The following is a 26,091-nucleotide window of genomic DNA, read 5'->3' as shown; positions in this document are numbered from 1 at the left end:
TGTTTCTGAAGAGAGCAGTTCATTTCAGAGGACTTTGTTTCCAAGGGAATCCAGCAAACACATCCTCTTAGTTCTGTGATGAATAAATGTCTGTCATGAGCTGAGCATTACAAGCTGCCATAAGCTGCTGTTTTTGTGCTCTGGAGGCTCTGACGCTGTGGAACATCTTTCTGATTCATGGGAATGCAATGCTCGGGTGGAAATCCAGGAGCTGAGCTGCTTTCTTGTCACTGGAGAATGGACTTTCCGTGCTTCTTAGCTGGGTTGTTCTTTTCCACATCACAGTTGTCCTCTAAGTGAAGTGATCCTCAGTTGGCAGAATTTTCATTTGGATWAATTGGGGTCTCAGTGTTGTTGTTTTGCCTTTTTGGGGTTCCTGAAAGAGAGTTTCTGTCTTGGAAGGTGTCGTTGCAGGGGAACACTGCGGAAAGGAACAATTATCATCATATATTTTCAGTAACTTGCAAAGCAAGTAATTACTAATGGTTTTTTTTTTTTTTTTTGCTTTGCTGTATGCACTGAGGTTTTGAGGTGTTTATAGGAATGTAAATTATGGTTCAYGTTGGCCACAGCTGTTACAGAAACATTGAACAATTGGGGCTTCCTGAAATGTGATCTGCTGCTGCTTTAATATACTATATTGGTTGGAGTTTGCCTTTCATTCCCAACAGATTTGACTCATGTTCCTAGAAACTTGCTTTCTTTGAAGCTTATTTCCAAATGTAAATAAAACTGCAACATGTGCTTGATGTTTTGGGCTGGAAAGAAYCTCAAATGAATTTCTGTAACACAGGCATGAGTGACTAAATGCTTCCCAAAAAYAAAGCAGCCTGATAAAGTCTTGAATTCACCTTAAACCAGCCAGTTCATCCTGAACTGCAATTATTACATTATTATTACATTATTAGTAGTTGTCTGGACATCTGTGTCCATGATGGATTGGTAGAAGTTGGCTTTGATGGGTTGTGCCATCCCTGAGCTCTGTGCTGCATGTGGTGTTTAGGGTCCCTGGTTTCCCTTTGTCCATGGGCCCATTTTTACTTTTATTTCTTTTTCAAGTTTTCAAGCTATTAGTGAGCCCTTGACAATGGCACCCTGGTGGTAATTCTTGCCAGAGTGGTCAAATTGAACATCTGCTGAAGTTTCAGTCGAGCACTGAGTTCACAGCATTGATTTTGCTGTGCAATGTCCCTTTTGACTTTCTTGTGACACTGTTTAGCAGAATTCAGTCAGACTGTCTGCAGTCCCACTTCCCACTGGGGCATGTKCCTGGCCTTGTCTGGTGCCATCTCTCTCCTTTCCTTCAACTCTCTTTAAAAAAACAGATTTTTCCCTCAATCTGTCAGCCCTTGTTTAAGTTTATTTTTAAACGGAAAGGGAGGTAACATACTGTGTAACTAAAAGCATCATCCTGTTTACTGTACACTTCCCTTAGGTTTCCTTCCAGTTCTTTTTGTGTTCTTTCAGTCTTAATCAGCCCAGAGGGAGAAAAAAATACTTGTACTTTATAAAAGTTCTCAGAGTCTTCAACTTTGGGGCCTAACAGAACTATTTTATGCTTTTTGTGGAAAAAATGTTGGTTATTAGCATGGACCTGTCAGGCCTTTCTTCCCTCACACAAAATAAATATTTGGAAAAAAGGATGAATGTTTTTGTTACAATCAGGTTTAAGCACAGTTGGTTTTTTTTACTGCATTTTTGTGGAGTGTGTAGATAATTTGTGGGATAAGTTAGGTAATCTGTTAATGCAGGTATAGACTTTGTCTTCTCACATTCTTGAATCTGTTTTGTTCTCTTTTAGGAAATGCCCAATTCTGTCTTTTTGGTCATGGAGGTATGTGTTRACATGTATGTTTGTTTCTGGTTGATTTTAAAGACTTTTAGACTCCTTTGCACAGCTGAAACTATGCTGAAACTAACCATGGCTTGCTAAAACAAGCAATTCTGAAAAGTAGATTATGTATTTCCTATGCCCCACTCAATTTTTCAGCACTGTTTGTTTCATAAATTTTTCCATTTCATTTAGAGTATTGATGAAGTGTTACACCTCAAATTATTAATTACAAATAATTAACTCAGTAATTTTAAGACAAACAGCTGGAAGGGATCTTATTTTCTTGAAAAGTTTGCAAAGTAAAAATGATGTAACAAGTGTTTCAGTATTTACGTTTTGAATAAAACCCTTTGTTTTTAACAGTACTGCAATGGTGGGGACTTGGCAGATTACTTACAAGGTAATTAATTACTGTATTTCCCTATTAAGAAGTTACTGCTTTATATATTTATAYTCTGTATTCCTGACACCCATGGATGTTTCTTCTGCTTGTCCTTTAAATATGGGTGAATGARGGTGAATGAAATAACAGACAGAAAATGCCTTTTTTTTTTGCCTCAGCTGAATGTAACATTCCCTTATTTGTCAATGAGGGAGAAGCTGTAGTTAACCATAAGTAGCAAGCTGAAAAATGTGTGGGTTTCTATTTCTAAAACTGCATTTTGGGGGCTGTTCCCAGTGTTTGGATTCCACCTGTTTTTCTTTTCCGAGATGTGAACTTAAAAACACTGATTTACTTATATAATAATGCTCTCAAAAAGAGGTAGTGCTGGCTGAGGAGAGATTTTCCATGGCTCTGCCCAAAGGGAGGACAGAATTTATAGAATCATGACAAATGGAYTCTTATTAAAACCAAAATTTTGAGCAGAGATGTTAATCTCTGTATTTTTCATGATGGAAATATTCTTCTACTTGCCCTTGTGTCTCAGTCTGTTGAAGGAACCTTTTTTGTGCACAGCTATTGTTATGGTAACTGTGTATATTAAAAGCCTAATTCACTTGCCATTAAAACCTTTGGAAAGGCTCAGAGAGTGAAATCCAGCTCCTGTGTTCAGTGCTTTTGCAGGCTGCAGAATGAGATAATACCTTCTGAAGAGACTCTCAAAAGTACATCTCATTTTTTTCCTTTCAAAGTAAGTTTTATCATGGATGAAATTTCTGAGCARAGTGGTTCTCAGCATCCCTATAACGTTTTGTTTAAAGAACAAATTTTATGGCTTCAGGTTTTAACATGATTTTTGGATACACTTAATGTGAAGTTCTTTTATTTTCTTATCTCCTTTACCTGTTTTAGCCAGCCTGTTTTTAGGGTTTGATGGTGATTGAGAAGTTTGACAATTATGTTGCTACCAAGTTGAATAAACTACTGTAAAAAATATATAAAAAAATAAATAAAAACAGATGATCCAGAGTTCTGTAGCTGCTGTAAAACTATGATGTCTATATTGTTGAGAAYATTTACATTTGTAGAAAAACGCTGGAGACTGGATCATTCTGAGTGTAAATCATAATGATTAGGTTATAATTCACTATATTTTCTATTGATCACTGTGAAGTTTATTACTTTTATCCAAAGATACTGATATTTCTTCTTCTCCCTGCTCTTTTGTGTGCCATTCCCAGCTAAGGGGACTCTSAGTGAGGACACCATCCGAGTGTTCCTGCAGCAGATTGCAGCAGCCATGCGCATCCTGCACAGCAAAGGCATCATCCACAGGGATCTCAAACCYCAGAACATTTTGTTGTCCTATGTCAGCCGGAGGAAATCCAGTGTCAGTGGCATACGCATCAAAATAGGTAAATTTTCTCTGATTGGAAGGGTAAATCAGCACTGTTGGATTGTTTCCCTCCTCAGAAATGTCTCTCTAGCTCAAGTACTGGATATGGAGTGTGTTCAATTGATGCAAATCAGACAGCAAGTCAAGAATGATGAGCTTCATGCTGTGGTGCAGATTCTCAGAATAAAAAAGATTGAATCATGAATCATAATTTTTCATTAAACTCGCAGGACAAAGAAATCTATTCAGCTGGTGTTTCTAGTATTAAACTATTTTGATTAGACATAAATCTCTAACTTTTGAAACTTGGAGTAGCCTTTAGCCCATTTCAAAACTGTGTATATGCAAGACTCTAATTGCAGTTCCAGCTGTTTGCTTTTTTAATGGTAGACCCTCCTAAGGGTTATTTGAGAGGTTTAGAAATGAAGGTTATGACCTATTTTTGGCATGGCAGAAGGGAGGTTTGGCCTTGTAACAGGGGAGAGATGTCAAATATTCAGGACACAACCARACTGTTCTTCAGAGGCCACTTCAGGAGTTTTAATGACTCCTTGTTATCTGTTAAATATTCATCTAAAAATACCTTGTTTTTAACAAATTCTTTCCTATGCTTTTGCTCAAAACCTGCACAGGGGAGACAAAACTTCTTCCCTTGCTGTCCTTACTTGATTGCTTTAGATGCTTTTGCCTGCATGGAAAATTGAGGCACCTGAAACTTGACTTCTTAAACTTGTACCTGATGTGATTTCACTGCAGGCAGATTGTATATTCATCACTCTTAATGAGCCATTTATATTTAGCCAGTGACTTTAATCCTCTCCTGCTGACGCCAGACAGGCTGTTCTGCAGCTGGGGAGGTGGCTGAGCAGCAGTTTGTGCAAGTGATGTCACTGCTGTTTCTTGGCTTGCTCATTTGAAAAAGAATAAATATATTATTCTTTCTSCATGATTCTACTACTCCATTTAACTGCCTATATATTAAATCTGTCTTTTTTCAGTAGCCCTATCCATTGTAGCAAATTTTAAGAAGAGACAGGTGATTTCTAGACTGTAAAAATCTGTCAAAATTTGAAAATTATCTTTTTTTTTCATTGACCAGTGTTATTTTTTACACAGCTGACTTTGGGTTTGCTCGTTATCTGCACAGCAACATGATGGCTGCAACTCTGTGTGGTTCCCCCATGTACATGGTAAGGGACATTTCACATTATCTTGCTTATCTCATTCTCCTGCCAGAACAACATAATTGACTGCTTGCAGATTGTCATATACCTCATGTTGCTTTACAAATATCAGGGACAGAGTGCAGTTCCCCTTTCCATAGTTTTACTGCCTTATTTTTTGGGGGGTTTGTAGATTGTGATTGTTAAAATCAGAGAGACATTGAACACTTCTTAGTGGTTCTTTGTCCAAAAGGAGAATTGCATGAGCCAAGTAAATAACACTTCCCTCTTCWTCCCAAACATGCCAAACGCTGGATACTTTCTTTGAAACATCAGCATTTGTAGGGTTTTTTGTGATTTTGAAACACAGCTTTCATTTTAGAAGGAGCTGTTACCTCTCAAGCCATGTGATGCACATGAAAATGTTWATTTTCTCTTACAATAAAAAGGTCCCTGTTAATACTGCTCTGACAGTGGATTCATATTACCGTGACTTTGCTTTTCCTTTTCCCTTCTGAGACTTTGCTGTTCTTTCCAGGCCCCTGAAGTGATTATGTCTCAACACTAYGATGCTAAAGCAGACCTGTGGAGCATAGGAACTGTGATTTATCAGTGTCTTGTTGGAAAACCACCTTTTCAGGTAACATTTTATCTCTTTTTCTCTCTTCTCAATGTGAAGGAGGTTCCTRGGGTTCTTGCTTCTAGTCAGGAAAGCAGAAGCAAGTGTGAGTGTAGTGTTGGTGCTGCAAAGGCTTGAGAATACCAAAACAGGAAGTTGTTTATGCTTAGTCTGCATGATCAGTGTGTTCAATCCAGAGAAAATACATAAATAAGGCTCCTCAGTGCTGAAGGAGTGCTCTGCTTGGTGTTTTCTCCTTTAGTGCCCATATGCAAAAGCCTCCTTTTTGTGTATGTGTGCTTAGATACAAAAGCTATTTCCTCCATGAAACTGAGCTTTAATTAACATACATTTTTGTTTGACAGGCCAATAGTCCTCAAGATTTGAGAATGTTTTATGAAAAGAACAGGAATTTGATTCCTAGGTATGTCACCATGGCCTTTCCTGTAGCTTGCACTTGTTGATTGAACACTTTTTCATCTTGGGGAATGTCTGGGATTCATAAAAATATTTACTGTTGCTCTCTTGACAAGGATRTAGTGTGATACCAGTGAGTCATGTTGCATCTTGCCTTCATTGCACCTGGCTGAAATTAAGTGTACTAAGGCTAGAAAGCACGGATAGTGATGACTTCAGGATGTGGCAAAATGCTGATTTCCTGAAATTCAATGTGCTTTGCATTATTCAACGCATGCATTAAATTTAATACATGTTTTTATTTCCTCTTTTGTGCAGCATTCCTAGGGAAACATCAGCTTACCTGGCTGATCTGCTGTTGGGTTTGCTTCAGAGAAACCAAAAAGACAGAATGGACTTTGGTATGCATTTTTTTTTCTCTTGCTCTCTTGACTTTCCTTGTTAGTTGTATTCATGTGACCAGAATAATTAACTTGACCTTTTGTCTACAGCCAATTACATCAAAAGTGAAGTGGTTTTTTTTTTCTTCTGTTTTCATAAAGAAGACAGAGTAGCTAAAATAAATCMCTGGATAACTACTATCAGTATTAAGTGATGCATATAAATCATGACCTKGCTGTTGAGGAGTGAAATATAAATCAGTTTTATTCTTTCAGCTGTGCCCTTCTAGGCTTTACTGCTATACCTTAAATTTCATCTTGAAGTCTTACTCTGTTACTTTAACTGGTGTTTTGGCATCAGATTGGGAGCAAACATTTCTGATCTCCATGTGGTTATAGGAATGTAACAAAATACTGGAAGAAACCACTTTGGAAACGCACTGTTGAAAAGTTAAATCTTGATAAATTCTTCTTAGCTGCATCTTGTATGTCATGATATTCATGGTAGTTATTTAAATTTCATAGCACTACTTGTTAATGCAGTTTTATCATAGCTGCCAGGAAATCTTAATCTTAAAATTTTAGTTCAGATMCAGAAAAAGCTCATGATAATTGGGTAAAATATCACCAATTATATTGACACTATCCAGAGGTCAATATATAAATCTCTATGTGTAGGTGAAATAATACATCACAAACATGAACTGTGAGTAATTGATTCCACTCTGCACTCTGGGTGTGCTGATCCCTACAGTTTCTTCAAACATGGGAAATTCGCCGTATCACTTGTGGTGGTGGGAGAAAGCATTTGTGCTTAGAAAGAAAAATAGAAAGCAGAATGGCAGTGATGAAAGTCATGTTTTCCTTGGCTGAGCCACTTAAAGGGCCTCAAAGGGGCTGYTCTGGAATGTGCTTAGCAAAGGGAGTGAAAGGGAGAGTTTAGAACTGAGCCCAGTCGCCTGTTGTTAAAGTAAAAATAGYCCTGGAAATCTTGTTGATCTTCCAGCAAATATAAAGTAGAACAGCAGGTGTTGTACAAAAGCTGGAGAGCACCTGATCCTCATGTTAAAGTTAATAATTACATTGTTCAGGCATTACAGCTGGATTTCTTCCCTTATCRGGTCATGGAGGAAAGTGTTGCTGAAGGGAGATACTGCAGACCTCAGATTCTTTCTCTTTTTTTTCCCTCCTTGTTATTTGCTTATGTCTGAGGCACAGCATTGTTTTTCCTTGAGTGTTAGGACATTAAAGTTCACCCAGCTCAGCAGCTGGCTCCCACCAGCCCTCAAATTCCCTGAACCAGCTGAACAAAACTTTCCATGTAACCTGGTGGCCAACTGGTTATGCTCAATTAAAAGTGCCTCAGCATATCCATTTACAACAAAAGCAAAGTGTTTCTATTGTAACAACAGCGAGTTAACTGAGGAAATTGTTAAAGAAATGGTGTCTAATTCTGCTTTGTCCCATGAACTGGCTGCACAGGTCATGTTCTACTGTTGGGAAGTGGAAAGTGGTTCCCTCAATCCTYGGGAAAGGCAGAGCTGGAAAATACTTTCAGTGTCTGATGTGAAAGATGCTCCCTGTTTTGAAGAGCAGACTAAAACTGAATTACCAGCACAGAGAACATAATTTCCTCAGCAGTATGGGAAGGTTTCTTGTGTACATGGCTTTRTGTGCAGTCATAAGATGTCCTCCAGTGATTCAGTCTGATTTGCCTTGCTGACTGATGTTTGAAGTTATTCAGTTGATTCTTGTTTCCTTTCCAAACTCTATAGCAGCACATAACATAGAAAGCTTTAATCTTTTATAAGCTCTTCACCCTCTGGCTCTGCAATGTTGATTCTGGAAAAGGCAACCTTTTATCACCATCTGCAATATAGTCTGTAAATTCTGTCATTTGTACATCTACTCACAAAGGTGGTTGTTTCTTGTTCTACAGAAGCATTTTTCAACCACCCTTTCCTGGATCATGTCTCAACAGTCAAAAAATGTAAGTAGGACTGGGTTGTTTTTTTTTTTTCCTCTTATTTGTGTAAATRATGAATGTTGAGGGCTGGGAGGGAGAAAGATCTGCCAAATATCACACTAAGTGTTTATGAGACATTTTCCTCAGCCTGCCTGTTGTTGTGTTCTATTATGAGTCTGAGTGTTGAATCCTTTYTTGTATTATGCCAGACTGAAATGTGATACTTATTTACTTGTTCTTTTGACGTTTCAACTGAACTTAAATACCCTCGTGTGATTGAGGATGTGCTGTTCTTACAAGCTCTGTAAGGACTTGTGAATGAGAAGCTATGAGGAAATTTGTTTGAAATTCAGCCTTTTGAAGTCTTAGTCCCTCTTTTTTTTTTTTTCCCCCTCTGGGTTTTTCTCTTTTAGCTTGTCCTGTACCAGTGCCCACGTACCCAGGCTCAGTCTCTGGCAGTTCCTGTGGTAGCTCTCCTTGTCGCTTTGCTTCTCCTCCAGTAAGTTCTGTGTTACACAACCATCTCCAGAAAATATTTTCTGTAATGTTTAGCCAAGAATTCATTAATTTTTTAGGTATTTTAATTCTTGCACACTGTTAACTGTCATGTTTAGGACCAGAGAACAAGGAGCACCCCTGTCTTTTCCTTAAATACCAYTAACATTTTGGTGCTCTCTTGCTCYTTGTRGGGTTTTTGTTGTTCTTTTTAGTTAAGGTAAAAATACATATGAGTATCAAATGCCAGAGCARCAAATCTTTAGATATTCTAATGTGGTTTGCAATGTAATTGCTGTTACAGATAAATTTTGARTTGACCCTTTTGGCTAACAAACCATTGACTTCAATGTTGTGTGACATTTGGAACAGGTACATCTGTATCATCAGGAATGATAGAATAAATCACAATTGCTTAAACTCACAGCCTGATCAATAAAAACTGTCTAAACTGRCACTGCAGGGTTATCCAGTATTTACAATTTCATGGTTAAAAGCATTTCTACTTTCTGAATCTACTTTCTGGATTTACAGTGGGTTTTTTTTACTTTCTTTTTCCCACCATCCCCCTCCAGTCTCTGCCAGACATGCAGCACATTCAAGAAGAAAATTTGTCTTCCCCTCCACTGGGTCCTCCTAACTATCTTCAAGTCTCTAAAGACTCTGCCAGTACCAGTAGCAAGAACTCCTCTTGTGACACAGATGACTTTGTTCTTGTCCCACACAATATCTCTTCAGACCACTCGTGTAAGAACTTTACTTATTTTTACATCTCAAACCAATTTTCATTCATAACATACATCTATGTCCTGTTATTCTTTGTCTCTCTCTGCTCTAAATGTGTCTGAATTYGCACTGGAATTAATTTCTGTAGTTTGATTATTCTTTGGAGGGAAACTCTTTGGTACTGCACATCCATCTGGAACATTTTCATTTTCCATTCAGCAGCCAAATATGCAATAGGGGTGGGTTAAAGTCATGGAAAATAGTGGGGCTTGGCTGTAGAAAAAGATTCAGTTGTAAACAACTGCTGATAAGAGACCCAAGGATTCTCTTGGAATTCTTTGTGGAAGCAGGCACTTTGTTTCCTCCTGACTAAGAGAACATTTATAACTCATGCTCTAGAGCTTTAAATACCAAGCTAAAAACAAAAAACACTTCTAACATGAAAGGTAAAACATCAGCCTGGGTTTATGCAAAGGAAAGACTTGGATGTAGCACTTTTATGACACRGTCCCAACCCCAATTGCACAAAGCTGATTTCTGGGCAACGCCACCAACTTGTGGTAAATATTTGACTAAATTACTGCCTGAAGGGTTTCTGTCATTCATTGTTGTAAACATCCCAGTGCTGATACCTTGTACTTTTAAACAATGGATTTTATTTCAAAATTAATTATAATTAATATGTTAAAAAAAAACAAACAAACAGCAAAATAACTTGGTAAACAACTCCCCTCCCCAGTTCCATTTTTATTGGTAGTCACATTTGAGATATTTTCCTACAAAAAGCCATTTGTGGAGAGCTTTCATACGTTCACAGAAGTGTTTTTTCTTACAACAGCAATATTGGAGGTTTAATTTTTTGGTGTGATTCTGCTTCCTGACGTGGGTTTTCCATGTGTTCCCTCCTGCAGATGATATGCCTTTGGGAGCAGCTGGCAGGCGGGCTTCCAGCGAGTTCTTGATGTGTGGAGGGTAGGTGTGCTGAGCTTCATCCAAAAGAAACCTCTTTCTTCTTCTAAAACTGATGCTGCAACTGCACTAGGGGGTTCTGGGGTTTTGGCACTGCTGGGTTTTCAGAGCTCTGTAGACTKTGTAAAAATTAATAAGAATTTAATTTGAGTATCTAAACATCTTGAATTTAGGAAGTTTTGCTGCCAAGTGGAGAGTTTCACTGATCTGAGGACCTGTCTCTTGACAGTGGTTTTTGTTTTTACAGGCAGTCACCATTAACTATTTCTGGAAGCTCAGGAAMTGTACAGAAACCATCCTCAGCCTCTTCTCGAAGTGCTGCTTCTGGTACAGCCAACAGGTGTGTGATGTGACCTTAGTACKTCCTTGTCTTTTTAGAAGATCTCTCCTGTTATATGTTTTGGCTTTTTTAGTTTCTTTTTTTAATTGTGAAACTGGACTAAAATAGAACCAGTCCTCTTTTTCCAGCCTCTCTACACTTCATGCCTTTCTGGTGCATCCCCAAAACATTTCTTTAAGGARAGAGAACATTCTTTGTTTAAATTTTGAACTGTTTGAAAGCAGAAATTTAGGGACATAGCTGGCTTTTTTGGTGTTGTGAAGCACAGCACAGCCTTCATGTAGTGAGTCAAGATGTTGAATGCAGATACATTTTAAGAAGCAGTTGTGAAAGAAGAGGAACTYTGAAAGCCCAGATTGCTGTGGGTTTGAGTCTAGTGGCTGGCTTGGTTTGTGTCTGGTCACTGGGTGTGGCTTTTGTGCCAGTGACTATTGTGAATTTCGTGGTTGTGTCTCACAAGATGCCAAAGTCACATGAAGGAGCTAAACATGTATTGCAGGTTTTCCATCAGCAGGACTGGTAATTAGTCCCCTTTCTTCCACATGGCTGTAGGCTGCAGTTTCTGCTGGTTTAAAATAGAACTGATTTTCATCAGTGGTGCCTGAAATCTTTCCTGTCTTATACTGGAAAATGTGAAGCTTAATTATGGTGTGTTTATATCTAAGCAGAATTTGTTCAAGTGATGAATTTTGATGTTTTCAGTACAAACAGGAAGAGGATSAGTGGCTAACTGGGGAATAAAGCTATTATGTTGGGTGCATTTTTGGCTTGTGCCAGTACTAGAGGGCTGCAAGTCAGCATTATTTGTTTAGAAATGCTTGTCACAAGAAAAGTTTGCTACTTTGTGCTGATCTTTGTGCAGTGGGTGAAATCTGCTGACAGSGGCTGTCGATACAGCTTTTAGTCTTATGTTTTATGTTTAAGGGCAAATAATGGGGATGGTTTGCCTGTGGAGATCCATTTGCTCTGAATTGACCATGTACAATGTACTATAAATACGTTGTAGTTTCCTATTTTAAATTGTGTCAAGCAGAGTTTTTAGAATTAGAAGTTTTATGAAAATATTCTGGTTATGTTATCTGTACATTATTAAKAGTTAAATGGTCATGTAATTAGAAACAGGTGCTTACTGTTCACACTCAGTGTTTGTACTATAATAGTTTGATTTAATTATTGGCTGAGTGAATTCAGTAATTGCATTTGGTGCTGCTTGGGGCAGAGTATGTGTCTGGTATTCTACAAGATTCTGGTTTTGGTTTTGGGGTTTGGTTTTTTTATTTCCTGACAAATGTTCTTTCATTGTTTGTGGGTTGTTTCTTTTAGTTTTCTGGTGTTTCACAGAAGGTTATGCCCTGTGAAACAGTGAATCTTTCTGATTAGCTGATGAAACTGAATTAATTGTGCCCATAGTTATGSTGTGTGTCTTCATAGACAGTCTTCAGCCAGAATGGGCAGATTAGGTCGAGGTGGTTCTCTCTCCAGTGGTTTATTACCGACTTTATTCTCTAAATCTCAGAGAAACAAGATTTGCATGCAGCTCTGCACACATCTGTACTGCATTTTCTGTGACTGGTAACAAACCATGTCAGACTGGAGGATGCCTGGCCAGAGCTCAGCTTTGGGCTTGAGCTGGGGAGCCCTGGCAGGGCTGTGCCTCTGCTCCCCACTAACACAGCACTGCTGCCTCCTGTTGGCTCACAGCTGTTGCCTGGACATAYCTGCAAGGCTGTGTGACAGCAGGCAAAGGCATTTTCTGTGCTGACTTCTTTGAAAGTTGAAGTGTCTTCAWGATCTCCTCACTGCCACAGTTTAAAGAGCATCTGCTTCCCTCTCCTGGGGCAGAGGCTCCCAGTGCTCCCTGAGTGTGCTGTGTCCTCATGGCAAGTTGCCCACAGCYTTCCTGTGGTTTCCACTTGGGAGTCCTTCTTCTTGCCTGGAAGTTTTCAGGCTTTCTGCTGACTGTGTGCCCACAGCCGACTTCCAAATTACTCTGTGGGATCCAGAAACTGGGTGGCAATAGCAGGACAAATTTATTTTCCTTTGCTAAGGAAGTTCTGTGCCTATTAGGAAGTAATATTTCATTCTAAGAGGTAGCAAAGAGAATAGGAAAAATACAGTAAAAAAAAAATATTTCTGTCCAGCTGGAGCCACAGTGAGTACTGTAACTGCCTGTCTTCAAGAGCTTATGATTGAATTTTTTCACATTTCTTCTAAGAAATAGTAATCTTTCTATAAAGACACAGTCAATAAAGGACCAGATAGCGAAGTGATTATCTTCCAAAGAGCCCATTTGTTTGAAATACTTTCCGTTGAAATCTGTTTTCCTTTAAAAGTGCTGGTTACTGATTACATGCAGTGGTTGTAGTTCCTTATCAGGAGCCACGCTGAGGCGAGGCAGGTCACTGACACTCCAGCTGAACTTGGGCAATCTGCAGTTGGAATCTGGGGATTAATGTTCAGGTGTGTGGTTTTGCTCCTCCTGTCAGGGGCTGGTTATTACATAACATGTTTTCCTCTCGCAAGTTCACAGTGTCTCTCAGGATATCTCTGCCTGTGCTTTGGTGGCTTTTGTCCACATTCCAGCCCTGCTCTGAACTTCCTGTCCCTGGCGCTCTGGGTTTTCCTAGAACGCTATTTTCAAGTGTGGTAAACACAGCGGGCAGCTTGGCAGGGAGTCAGAGGGATCTGGAGATCTCACTGATGTGTGACCAAGGGCTGATTYGCAGCTCCACGTGATCCCAGCCAGTGCAGGGAAGGCAGGTAGTCCTGAGCAGTTCCTAATCTTCCTCTGTGCAGCATTGGAGCTGGGTGAGGACAAGCTGAGATCACGGCTCACTCAGGGAGCGCAGAAGAAGTTTATTTGCCTGTTTCCTAGATTTTCTTGAAATTGCTACAGTACAATCCTGAGAGTGAGACCTGTCTACCTGTATTCATCTCCTGTCTCCACACCTTCCAACTTCAGGCACTGTCAGCCTTCTGTGTCCCCCCGCAGCGAGACGGCGCCGATCCCGGTTCCCACCCAGCTACGGAATTACCAGCGCATAGAACAGAACCTCTCCTCCACTGCCAGCCCCGTGTCAAACCCCCACGGATCACCCAGGTGAGCCTGGGCTTTTTAACTCCTTTCTCTTGGGTCTGGTTGGTGTTTGTATCCTGGCAGATGTCCCTGCTTTCTGGCTGATGTCATTTTTTTTCCACACTAAAGAGACATTTTGATGGTAACAAATAATAGCCCTTCACAATCTCAAGATTGTTGGATGGCCACTTGAAATATTTCATGRAAACAAAATGAGCTTGTTCTTTCACTCAAAATGCATCCCAAGAAGGTAAAAAGATGAAGTCTTGCCTTTTTCTGCTCTTTGTGTATTGCATGGCATTACATCATGAACTGGAATGTCAGTWATAAGTTATGTTTTGTTTTCACACATGTAGCGATGAGATGAGTGCTTTGTTCTGGAGAATATCAAGGAAACAATTTTTGGCATGCTAATTAACCAGCTTGTCTCATTACAAAGCTTTAGTGAGCCAGGCTTATTCTCTGCCTTGTGGTCTACAGGATCAGGATGGTGAAGGTCAAAGACTCATAAATAGACTACTCAGAACTCTGGWGATCTTTACAAAAACAAAACCCAGGGTTTCTTGCATATTTTTTTCCAGGATCTCTGATTTGATTATAGTTGCTGGATTCAGGGAAATGCCTTTGCCTTAAATAATCTGGTTTTAGTTATCTCATCTGTATATCAGACCAATGTGAAAATTTCACTGATTTAAAAATGGGCAGTTGCAGCAATACTTGGTTGTGAAATAAAAAATKTGATTATCAAATTGTTTGAAGATAAGGGAAAACTGTTTTAATGTTCTCCAGTTAACAGACTGTTATGACATTGAAAGTTTCAAAGCCTWTGTGAACACAGGAAGTTAAATCTTGATTATTGTCAGCATGGAAAGCTTAGCTTGAGTTCTTAGCTTTCTCTTTAAATACCAGTATTTCCTTTAACTGATCAGACTCCTCAGGAGATTCTGAAGCTTTTTACAAGGGACTAGTGACCATACTGTGTGTGTGACCATTGCTTTACCTTGCCAGAGCTGGAGTTGTGAGACGCTCCAACACCAGCCCAATGGGTTTCATGAAGATGGGCTCGTGCTCCCCAGTGCCAGCTGACACTGCCCAGGGTGTTGGGCGCAGGCTGTCCACAGGATCTTCCAGACCATATTCTCCTTCACCACTAGGTAAGCACAGGAATCCTTAGCAATTAGTAAAGCTTTATCTGGAGCAGTCATTCAGAACTCTAATTCTTGCTTGAAATTAATCTGAAACCACAATCTGCCCAGATAGGTCAKGTGTGCAGAAATAATTTCTGTTAAATGGTTCACAGAAGTTAACTAACCAGGTTTTCACTTGCTTTATTTTTGTAAGTGGATTATAAACTGTAAATCCACTTTTTGGTTTTGTTTGCYTAGTTGGAACCATACCTGAGCAGCTTGGGCACTGTTGTTGTGGACAACTCCAAGGACATGAATCAAGGAGTAGAAACTTCTCAGGTGAGTGATTTTGGACAGTTCAATCAGTGTTATTTTGATAACACTGCATTTTTGTGAAGGGGAGGAGAGCCAACACACATCAGTGTGGGCTGACAGGAGACACTGGGTAAGTGGTGCACTGAGATTTTGGGGAAACAGCCCAGCTGTTGGGCCTGTGTGACACTTTGCCCATAATTAATTCCCTACACAATAAAACARCAACTGAAATTTCTTATTCTCAAGATGAAAAAGCAACTCTGCTGAAGCCTGTCTTTAAACAGGGATGGTCTATAATGAGTGGTAGTRACATGCAGAACAGAATCTGGTTTTGATAGACCAGCTCTGTCATGCCAGTTCTCAGAAAAGGGAGGAAGAGCTGCCAGTGTACAACACGCAACACGTTTTCGTCATTCCCTTGGGAAATCGACTGGGATCTGATGTTACTGTTGCTAAGCAGTCAGCAAGCTTTGCAAGTCATAAATTATTATGGCATGCCAGCAGGAAAAAAAAAATCAGGAAGAAATAGGACTTGAAGATGTTCTGAGACTGTTAAAGATGGAATTGCACTGTAATGCCAGAAGGATTGGGTATAAGAATATGCAATTCAGCAACTTGTTCTTCTTCTCTGTGCACATTTTGGGTGCATTTTCTTCTTGAAAACACTGGTTTTACTTTTTGTTTTGGCTTTCTAAGATGTGTTGAAACGGCATTGTGTGGTTTTCCCCTATTTCAACACCTGTCCAAAATCATGGGGAGGTGATAGAGCCTTCATTTCTTGGAGCAGMCATGTCTGGGAATGCTTTCATCCATATGAAATAAATTGTATGATGTGTCTCMAAAATTGCCTTTATAATTGCTGTGCCATTAGCTGGTTCAACAAAAGGAATGAGTGAATCCTTAGATTTGAAGTAGTCTCTTAAAAAGTGAAAAAGGGTGYGTGGGAAGAGAATACAGAGCTGTTTGCTTTTCTTGTTGCAACTTTTCTTTGGATAGAATTTTGTCAGGCTGTTGGTTTASTGCCTTTTGCCAGTATCAAACTGACTTGTACTTATAACACACCACAGCACTGTTTTTATGGCTGGCAGGGGTTTTAATGTTTCATTTCTTCATATGTTTTCTGCATTCTTTTCCTCCTTGGCTTCATTTCTTAATTTCAAATTACTGCAGTGGCATTTCTATTTGTACAATACCACAAATTGCAGCGAGTCTGTTTCTCAGCATTTAAGTGGGTATGGGAAGCCGCTTTTTGCTTTGGGTGAGGTGAGGTCATCTGAATTGAGATTTTTCTAAGGACTGAAGATGTCTTTCGTAATGGAGCTTCTGAACTAATTGAGCTGTTCTTGCTGCCAGTGGCAGCAGAGGACACACTTTTAATTCAGAAGCCTTCCCTGGGGTGGAAACAATACTGGAACAGTAACCAGCGCGATTTCAGAGGATTCTAAAACGACAGGTGAGGACTTTCAGTGCTGTGAGACAGACAAGCAGAGGGATTTCAGGCAAGCAAATTCTTGGCTGGAAATTAATGAGAAATAGGCTTGATCCCTCTTCTAGGGCTGTAGGCAGACAGGCTGTTCTGAAACGTACTGCTTAATGGAGTGGAATGAAATCAAGATGAAGTAGCTCATATTCAAAATCCAACTAGCAAAAAAYATGGGCTTAAGAAGGCTGAAAGATGTCGTAACAGCTGGGCATTTACTGAACAAACTGCAAGAAGTTCGTGGTGGTTTTTTTTAAGCAGACATTTATGAAATGAAGCCCATCCCTGAAGATTCTCGTGGCCTGCTTTTAAAAACCTTCTCTAGCTGTATGGTTCATTTTCAGTTTTTCCCTTTTTTTTTTTTTTTTTTTTTTTTTTATTTTTTTTTTTTTTTTTTTTTTTTTAAACATGATTGCAAGTGTCACTTCAGTGTCAGTTCTTTGAGGTTACAGACAGGCATTTTCTCTGGGAAGCTGTGACCCTAAAGCTGAAGTTTTATGTATTGTTTGTAACTTTGCACAGTTCCTTRTCATGAGACATAAAAACATATACAACAGAACAGAACATTTCATCAAATTTTGAGTTCCTTATTTTGAAAGAGGAAGGGCACCTATGGGTAGGTGAGGTGTTTATAAGAAATAGTTCCCCARAGCCCTCTGCTTAAATAACAACTTAGAGCTCTCCCCTCTGCGTTAGGAGCAACTTTACACTCGTACCTAAGTGTGGACTTCCCTTGTCAGCTTTTAAAAAAAGATTCAGTCTGACAGACTAAAAAGTAAATGACTGCTCAAAGTAACATCCCCAACCTGCTCCAACTGAATAATTTGGTTCTTTTTATTACTTAGTTTTCTTGCAGGAACATGAGCTGCCTTTGTGTCTGCAAATGAAGTCATTATACACAGAACAAGCCATTAGCATGCAATGTCATATTCACGCACTTGTTTGCAAGAATATAATTCCAGGGCTTGAGAACCTCTATTCAGCTTGGAATTTCAGTGCTGGTTATGCCATTCCTGCTGAATCCAACCACTTTATTGGTCTTGGTGCAGGTTGCCAGATGTACTGCAGCTGCCAGGACAGCTGTCAGCCTGAAATGGTGCCTATTTGGCAGCTTGAGGGTCTCATCAGTGTGRTGGAGCAATAGTCCAAATAATCCAAGGGCTAATTCCATTCTCCTTGCCATCTAGTGAGCTAATGATCAAACACAGTTCAGTATTTGCAGTTTAATGTTGTTCTCTGGAATTCTGGGTTCCATCAAGCACTGCAAGTAGAATTTTACCTTTTTGTTTGTCATCTCCACAGGTTCTCCAATACCACCATCTCAGTCTCCGCAGTCACTTCTGATGGGAGCGAGGTTGCAGAGTGCTCCTACTCTGACCGATATCTACCAAAACAAGCAGAAGCTCAGAAAGCAGCATTCAGACCCAGTCTGCCCATCCTATGCTGGGTATGGATACAGCCATTCTCCACAGCCAAGCAGGCCAGGTAGCCTGGGAACATCTCCTACCAAGCACATGGGATCCTCACCCAGGAGCTCAGACTGGCTCTTCAAAACCCCACTGCCAACCATCATCGGCTCTCCCACTAAGGTTTGTTACATTTGCTATGTTCAGTATGAGATGAAGTGATGGTAGCACAGTGCCTGAAATCAAKAATATTTTGGGGTTTTAATTTTGGGGTTTTGTGTGCTCTTGATTCTTAAAGGCAACAGCTCCTTTCAAAATACCTAAAACTCAAGCGTCCTCCAACTTGTTGGCCCTGGCGAATCGCCAGGGCTTGGCTGAAACCCCGCTGCAGCCTAAAGATATCACTGACCCGAGGGACTTCACACACTTCCACTCCACYCAGGCAGCTGACAAACAGGCAGGAGAGCAGCACAGCAAAACCACCTTTGGCAGGTAGGCACTGCAGGGTTCATAACCTGTCCTTTGGGGAGCAGAACTGCACGCAGCAACTCTCAGAGGGCGAGCGAGCCGTGAGGGGATGCTGAGGTTTCGTGTGTGCAACAGAAACATTTTGTACCAGCTATAAATATAGCAGAGACTTCCTGGAGCACTTCGAGTTGCTGTCTAGTTCCCTTTTGTTTTGATAATCTGCATCTGGAATTTAATTGCCTCTGTAAAGCCTGTTCAGTTTTYGCTTAAAAATCTCTCTGACAAAATTTGCAATGTAATTTTTTTCAGAGAAAAAGGTCTCTTTATTTTTATAGTTTGCTCTATTTTAGTAGATCCATGATAATGAGAAAGACTTCAATACTTTCTCTATTTTTGTTGAAAAATTCTCTGTAGTAAATACCAAGAATCTTAGTCATCCTTAGYTGCAAGTTGGATGACATTACTGAATAACTTTTTTTTTGGGGAATTTATGTGTTTTCTTGTTCAGATCTGTTAGTACTGGGAAGCTGTCAGATCAACAGGTAAAGACCACCCTTGGGGGCCAGTTATACCAAGGCAGCACAGACAGCCTCAACACAGAGAGGCCAATGGACACAGGTAAGAATCAGAGTGATACATCCAAGCTGTCTCCATGTGCCTGGGTTTTTAGGGAATGCCAGCTGGATCACAGTTCTGTTTCCARCTTCGATAATTGGTTCTGACAATTTTTAGCCTCAGCACAGAAGGGTTTTTTCAATGTTTAAGGGGATCTGTTCCATTTCTTTAGCATGGCTTTAAAAATAACTGAGACAGGAAAATATCTATTTCTGTGCTAAACACAGAAATATCTCAACTGCCTATACTGGCTGGAGGGGTTTGGGATTTTCTGGTTTGGTTTTATTTTTAATTCAGCATTTGTGGCTTTTCATTTCCTAATTCCACTTTGATTTTATGTGAAAGGCAGTTTATGTAATTCTGGGTGTTTGGTTGGTTTTTTTCTCCTCTTCCCTGTGCTTGTCCCTTGCCACCACAAGTTCTCACTTCTGAACAGATGGAATGAGTTCTGCAGACAGGGCTGGTCTGTACCCTCCAGACCTGTCATGATCTGCCTTCAGAATTTTTCTGTTGTATCTTTTGCTGCAAAACTCACATCTTCAGGCTCTCAGGGAGTCTCTGTTGCTCTTTTCTGGCTGAGAGTAGAACATTGAAAGAGACACTGAAAGTAAAAAGATATGTATAAAGTGCACCTTTATGGTTTTTTTTGTGTCTCACCAAGACTGCCCACTCAGCTTGTTTTATTTCCTGTTAGAACCTCTAACTAGTCCAGGGCTTGGATCTGCATCAAAGCACGTTGTGTTGCAGTGCTCCAGTTTGCTGCATGTAATAATTTCTTGGTGTGATTATATGGAGCAGGGGCTAACTTGCTGAAATGTTCTCTCCCAGCTCCAGCAGGAGCCTATGGAATAGCGATGGCAACTCCATCCATGGCAAGTGGGGCAAGTTCTCGRGCTGTCATGTTCACTGTGGGGTCCCCTCCAAGCAGTGCCACCCCTCCTACCTGCACCCACATGGTCCTCAGAACAAGAACCACCTCAGGTAAGGCTTTCCTGACTTTTGGGTGGACATTTCTCAAAGGCAGCACTTGGCCTTGTCCGTATCTTGGGCCAGTAGGCTGATTGCTGCCTTGCAYAGGGCAGTAAAAGTGCTTTGGAAAATAGAGATTAATATCAAATAATTTCTGCCTTTTTCCTCCTAAAGAGGGTCAGAGGCATGGATTCACAATCCAGCAGTTGTAACTCTGTACACAGCTTTACTGCACCACAGGGAGTATGACCTCTGTGGCAAAGGGGAGAGGGAAAGTCAGAATTCTGATTTTTGCCTGCTGCCTTGCATCATCCCAGAAACAGCACACCAAGGGTGGGAGCTGACTGCACTTTGGCACATRTCAGCTGTGTTGGCAAATGTCACAGACCTCAAGGTTAGGGGCTTCACCTRCTCAGGTGAGCAGTGTGAACTGCCATGAGCCCCAGAATCTGTTCAAAATTGCCATGCAAGGAGCAATGAGGAGAGCCTTCCACTGGGGCCTCTGTGCTGGCTCCTGATGTGCCACTTGCTGTCACCCACAGCCCCAGTGCCGAATCAGACTGAATGCGTGTGTTATTTTTCTTGTAGTTGGATCCAACAGTTCTGGAGGGTCCCTCTGCTCCACCAGTGGCCGTGTTTATATGGGCTCTCCTCCCGGTATTTACATGGGCTCCTCTCCTCCCGGGGCTGAGGCAGCCCCGAGCCTGAAGTACATCCCCTATGGTACTTCACCTCCCAGCCTGGAGGGCTTTATCACTTTTGAAGCTCCAGAATTGCCTGAGGAAACTTTAATGGAGGTATAGAAACAATCATTTGATGTTTTCTAATGTGTGATGTTGCTGAAATAGAGATGTGGCTGCTCCGTGTGTTTTGTCGTTTCCTCTGTGCTGTCTCACATGTTGGGGCTTTTTTTTTGTTTAAGAACTTGAAAATATTGTTGTATCAATAGTTGCCAGTTTCTCTTTGGTAGTTATTGCTGGCATTTCATATAATTGAATAGGTAACCAAAGGAACATGAGTGCTTTTGTCCATCAGGGCCTCCCAGAGCAGGCTCTGTTTAATGCCAAGCCTCTGAAAGTGGGTGCTGACAGCAACAAAACCCCTCCAGCATTTCCTTGCTTCTTCACAGTCAGGGAATGACGTTAAATCCTACTTGTGGGAAGACTGTCCTATATTTCTTAAAATGTGTGGGACACTTTAGAATCACAAATGGGGTGGTCTTTCACCAGAATGCTATTCTTGGAGTGTACACTTCTCAAGACAGATTGCTGTTCTGTTTTCTCATTCACATCTTGCTGGAAGGTGTTTTGGTCCCTAYTGAATGTCTGTTATAATGTGAATGCTTAACAGTACACTGTGTTCTTCCCATAGAGAGTTTAAAATGTATTTAGACCTGTATTACTAATGAAAATATTATAAATGTTGCTAAGATGTGTTTGATTAGTTTTGAAGGTTTTTTTTAGCAGAAACTGTGCATGTGTAGTGTGTTTTACTGACAGAGCAGCAGTGAGCTGTTCACTCCAGTTGGATTTTTTAGTCTAAAGTGTAAATTTTGGCTACAGCCATCTTTTAACACAATTTAATCCTAGAACTACATGTAAATTAGAGTGAAGCAGATGTTCTTTTGTAGGTATTAAGTCTATTACATAATAAAAGCCAAATGTTCCTCCTGGCTTTTCATACAAGTGCCAAGCATACTTTTGTGTTGCTGATAATACAGTAAGTAGTTTGTCCCACTTGTYATTCCTTCAGTTCCTCAGGTTTCAGCAAACACAGAACTCCATGTACCAATTCCTTTGGCTTTGTTAAAAGACTCTTAAATATCASCTACAATATTTTGAATTCATTAACAAAGAGAGAACAAGTTCAGATCATTTGGGGCCCATTTGGTTCTGTCATCCCTAATGCTGGCTCTACCACAATGTGATTCCTGCACAGAACTGACATAGAAAGAATTGATCAAATGATTGACAAGTGTTTAAAATGTGGCTGATGGCTTAGAGTGGTTAAATTGCTGTCATCTTTCCCTCCAACAGAGAGAGCACACAGACACCCTGCGCCACCTAAACATGATGCTGACATTCACAGAGTGTGTTCTGGATCTGACAGCAGTGAGAGGAGGAAACCCAGACCTGTGCACTTCTGCTGTGTCACTGTACCAAATCCAGGAGAGCATAGTTGTGGATCAGATCAGCCAGCTCAGCAAAGAATGGGGGTGAGTATGCAGTCAAATAGGAGATTTACTGAAGATTCAACACATAAAAATTGTATTGAAACCCTGCCATTTCTGCTGGGAGTGATTGTTTTCCTGTATAGAATCTATAGGAATTAATTTTTTAACAACTGAAGACAGATSAGAAAGAGTCAAGACAAATAAAAGATTCTTTTCTGGTCTGCCACTTTTCTGGGGARAGTGGTGAGGAGTTCAGGCTTGAGGTGCAGCAGTGCATTTCTGAGCATGGAAATTTGTGTGCCAGCTTCTGTCAGAGCTGAGCCCTCATCCCTTTCCTGTTGACTGAAGCACTGAGGTGGAAGTTGGGAAGGGAGAAGTTTCTAAATTTGGCTTCACTGGAAAAAACAGTCAATGAGCCCTAATATAAAATCAAAAGCAATGAGAAATATGAGAAATTTGAAGTGGTGGGAAAGGGCAGTTCTACTTCCTACCTTCTTCCTGAAATACCTTTTTTTTTAAAACCAACAAAAAAACCCTGCAAAGTGTTTGCTTTTTACAAGTGAGAATTCCAGGGGGACAGGAAATGAAAAGTACACCCAGTCACTTGTGGTGAGACGCTGACCTCGGGCAGAGAGTCCCCACAAATAAGTGCTCCTTTTGAAAAYGTCTGCATTTAAAGCAGTTTGTCTTTGCTGCTGCAGCTCCTAAATGAGCAGATGTCCCCTCAGCCCGTGACAGGGTGTTTGTGAAGGGAAGGGAAGGGAGGGGTGGAGCTGCATTTTAAACATCTGTCTTCCTTTTCTGCTGTTGCTGGGTCCTGTGCGATGTTGTGATTCAAAAGTGGTGTCTGCCCATGGCTTGAATGCATTCAAAAAAGTCATTTTCATGCATAAGTTACTTTTTTCTCCCCTCTTCTCCCTAGACAAGTGGAGCAGCTGGTGTTGTACATGAAAGCTGCCCAGTTACTGGCATCTTCTCTGCACCTTGCCAAAGCACAGGTCAAATCTGGGAAACTGAACCCATCCACTGCTGTTAAGCAAGGTAGATGCAACATCTTCTGATTTGCTTTGCTTGGGAATTTTCTTTGCTGACACATCGCTCAGAAAGTTTAAGTTGCAACATTTGTTTTGTTTTTCTTCTCTACAGGAGAACTGTAGATATGTACAATTGCACAATTCTGATAGTAAACAGCCAAAACCAGTTAGGAAATGGGTATTTATTAACTTGAAATGGAAATGATTTGATAGATAAGTTATAGAAGTGGTGGAGTAAATAAACACTAAAAGCACAAGTTTAAACAAGTTTACTTTACTAGCACTGGGCAAAGCTGAACTGAGTTATTGTTTGGATTTTGTTTGTTTCGTTTTTTTCCTAAATTTCTTCTTACCTTTCTCCCAGTTGTGAAAAACCTCAACGAGAGATACAAATTCTGCATTGGGATGTGCAAAAAATTGACAGAAAAGCTGAATCGTTTCTTTTCGGACAAGCAGAGGTTCATTGATGAAATCAACAGTGTAACTGCAGAGAAACTCATCTACAGCTGTGCTGTGGAAATGGTAAAWCCCTCTTTTTCCCTAAATTTTAGGATTTGCCTCCTCTCACATATCTCCTCTACATGAGCAGAAAATAGAATTTTTATTTCCAGAATTCTGTCTGTGGTAATTTTTTGTTTGGTTTTTTACTTTCCTGCCCTGCCTTAACTCTGTGGCTGAAGTTCCTGGCAGGTGCTGTTCCAYAGTGACATTTCCCCTACATCAGCATGTTTGGTACACAAATACCTGGAAATGAACTCCTAAATCCCACAGTGCCAGCTTTCATCCAGGAAGGCTCACTAGAGCACTGGGGTAGCTTCATCAGTCTACCAGGTCAATTTGTACATCAGTCTGTTCACACGAAGCAGAGCTGGTGGCAAACGTGGGGAAGCTTCCTCATGTCATTGATATTTTCAGTAACCACACAGGAAACTGAAATGCTTTAATGATAAGAGAATTATTTGTGTCACACAAAAGATTCTGCCAAATGTTGTGGTTTACTCCCATAATGGTGCAGTTGTGCACAATTAATTTGTTTCTTTACAAGAGGTGTAAGAATGAGCATATTTATTCACATGCTGTTGTCAAACACAGGAACACAGAAGATCAAAAAGTGCTTTTTTAGTTTTTATGTGCACAATATTCCTAGTTAGCTGTGTCTTCTCAGAATCCCACAATGGTTTGGAAGGGACTTCAAAGTTCATCTAATTCCACCTTCACTTTGTTGTCTTAATTATAACACATCAGCTAAATTAAAGCTCAAAAATARTTTCTTAATGACACTTTTTGATGATTAATTCTACATTTTTCATTTTGCTACTTGCCTGATGCAGTTTCTTAAACTGAATGTCCTGACTGGTTGCAGGTGCAGTCAGCAGCTCTGGATGAGATGTTCCAGCAAACTGAAGATATCACATATCGATACCACAAGGCAGCCCTGCTGCTGGAAGGACTGACTAAAATCCTGCAAGACCCTGCAGATATAGAAAATGTACACAAGTGTAAGTTCACCTGAATAATGGAAGTTATCTGGAATTAACACATTGTAAAATAACTCTGGTCCTCACCTGGTTTGTGCCTCTCTCTGCAGATAAATCCAGCATCGAGCGAAGGCTTTCTGCACTCTGCTACAGCACAGTGGCTGTGTATGAGCAGTAGGAATATCCTGAGGACCAGATGGTGTGAACATAAGGGACCACATCAGTGATACTGCACTTTTTTCACTACAGCTTAATTGTTGTCCTTGTTCTGCCCCATGTGGAAGATGATTCTTACATTTCTGTGGTGACTACCAAAGAAACAGCAGCATATTCAAAGAGGAGAAATTCCAAAAGTACACTTGCCTTACCGATCCAGCAGCTCCTTTTCCTTCCTAGCAACAGAATTTAAAAGAATCTCTCTTCACATTTCAAACTGATCCTTGTACGTGTGCTTTGAACTTGAATGATCAGGGTTTGTTGTTTTTGCCTCGTGAGGTTTTTAGAGAGCGGATCCTTCTGCATCAGGTACAAAAAAAAAGACATTTCCCTCAGAAGATTCCCTCAAGAGTTTTTAAGTTGTTCAGTAAAATGTGGCCGAGTGAATTTGGGAAAYCCTAACCATGTGCAAGTGCTGCTTGAAGCTTTTTGGGGCTCAGCTGCCTTGTGTKGGAGCTCACCTGTTGTACACATGGCTCAGGTTGTCATATGAAGGGATGACAAACATTTTCTTACCCAGGGGAAAAGTGGGGATGGAAGAAATTCTCTCCATCTGTGCAAAAGCCCCAGGGGGTTTTCAGCTGATGTGGATACAATTTGATGATCTTCTTCCAAAATATTTTGTTTTGCACTAATTTACTAAAGCAACTGTATATTCATTTTTGAAGAACTATATTAAAAAAAAAATCTAGAGAAAGAAGGCACAATGGACTTGGCTGAATTTCATTTCAGTGTACATAAAATTCTTTTCAGAATTTCAAATGTAGCTTCGAGAAGACTTTCAAACAAACTGTGTAAAAACTTGTATTCATGTGAACCTTTCCATTTTATACCTATTTGTCTAATACTTGAGTAACTACTGCTCTGGACTTTCTCAGTAATAGCAATGTTGAGTTGCTGGTTGTTTGCTTTTTMTATAGATTTGGTTGCATCTTTTGTTGTGCATGCAATATGTGCATTAATGCCTGCAGTCTTTAGGGGTGTAATGACAGTTCTCTGTAGTTTGTTTCTTGGGCAGTATTACAATAAATACTGTAAACTGAAAGG

The 26,091-nt window shown here is 40.3% G+C and overlaps 1 protein-coding gene across 2 annotated transcripts in view; it reads left to right on the top strand.

Annotated features, from left to right (window-relative positions):
- The window catches only part of ULK2 (unc-51 like autophagy activating kinase 2), a 34,478-nt gene extending 9,397 nt beyond the window's left edge, over positions 1-25,081 (top strand). Inside the window, exons 4-28 of one of the 2 annotated variants that reach the window (XM_057371935.1) lie at positions 1,802-1,834; positions 2,198-2,234; positions 3,458-3,631; positions 4,729-4,802; positions 5,314-5,415; positions 5,760-5,818; positions 6,130-6,212; positions 8,131-8,181; positions 8,571-8,656; positions 9,228-9,399; positions 10,290-10,350; positions 10,595-10,687; positions 13,650-13,787; positions 14,772-14,917; positions 15,149-15,229; positions 17,988-18,274; positions 18,390-18,583; positions 19,068-19,177; positions 20,003-20,155; positions 20,732-20,940; positions 22,180-22,358; positions 23,239-23,357; positions 23,715-23,872; positions 24,714-24,849; positions 24,939-25,081. In XM_057371935.1, the coding sequence (XP_057227918.1) occupies positions 1,802-1,834; positions 2,198-2,234; positions 3,458-3,631; positions 4,729-4,802; positions 5,314-5,415; positions 5,760-5,818; positions 6,130-6,212; positions 8,131-8,181; positions 8,571-8,656; positions 9,228-9,399; positions 10,290-10,350; positions 10,595-10,687; positions 13,650-13,787; positions 14,772-14,917; positions 15,149-15,229; positions 17,988-18,274; positions 18,390-18,583; positions 19,068-19,177; positions 20,003-20,155; positions 20,732-20,940; positions 22,180-22,358; positions 23,239-23,357; positions 23,715-23,872; positions 24,714-24,849; positions 24,939-25,006 (3,003 nt within the window). In that variant the 3' untranslated portion in view covers positions 25,007-25,081. Of the gene's footprint in view, positions 1-1,801; positions 1,835-2,197; positions 2,235-2,889; positions 2,968-3,457; positions 3,632-4,728; positions 4,803-5,313; positions 5,416-5,759; positions 5,819-6,129; positions 6,213-8,130; positions 8,182-8,570; positions 8,657-9,227; positions 9,400-10,289; positions 10,351-10,594; positions 10,688-13,649; positions 13,788-14,771; positions 14,918-15,148; positions 15,230-17,987; positions 18,275-18,389; positions 18,584-19,067; positions 19,178-20,002; positions 20,156-20,731; positions 20,941-22,179; positions 22,359-23,238; positions 23,358-23,714; positions 23,873-24,713; positions 24,850-24,938 lie in introns of those variants that run through there. The other variant, XM_057371936.1, reaches the window with a different exon arrangement.
- The last annotated feature ends 1,010 nt before the right edge of the window (positions 25,082-26,091 follow it).

Source organism: Malurus melanocephalus, unplaced genomic scaffold, assembly GCF_030028575.1.
Source record: "Malurus melanocephalus ecotype Western Australia unplaced genomic scaffold, MMel_1.1 scaffold_162, whole genome shotgun sequence".
Classification (NCBI taxonomy): Eukaryota; Metazoa; Chordata; class Aves; order Passeriformes; family Maluridae; genus Malurus; species Malurus melanocephalus.
This window is presented reverse-complemented; position numbering and strand designations above follow the sequence as displayed.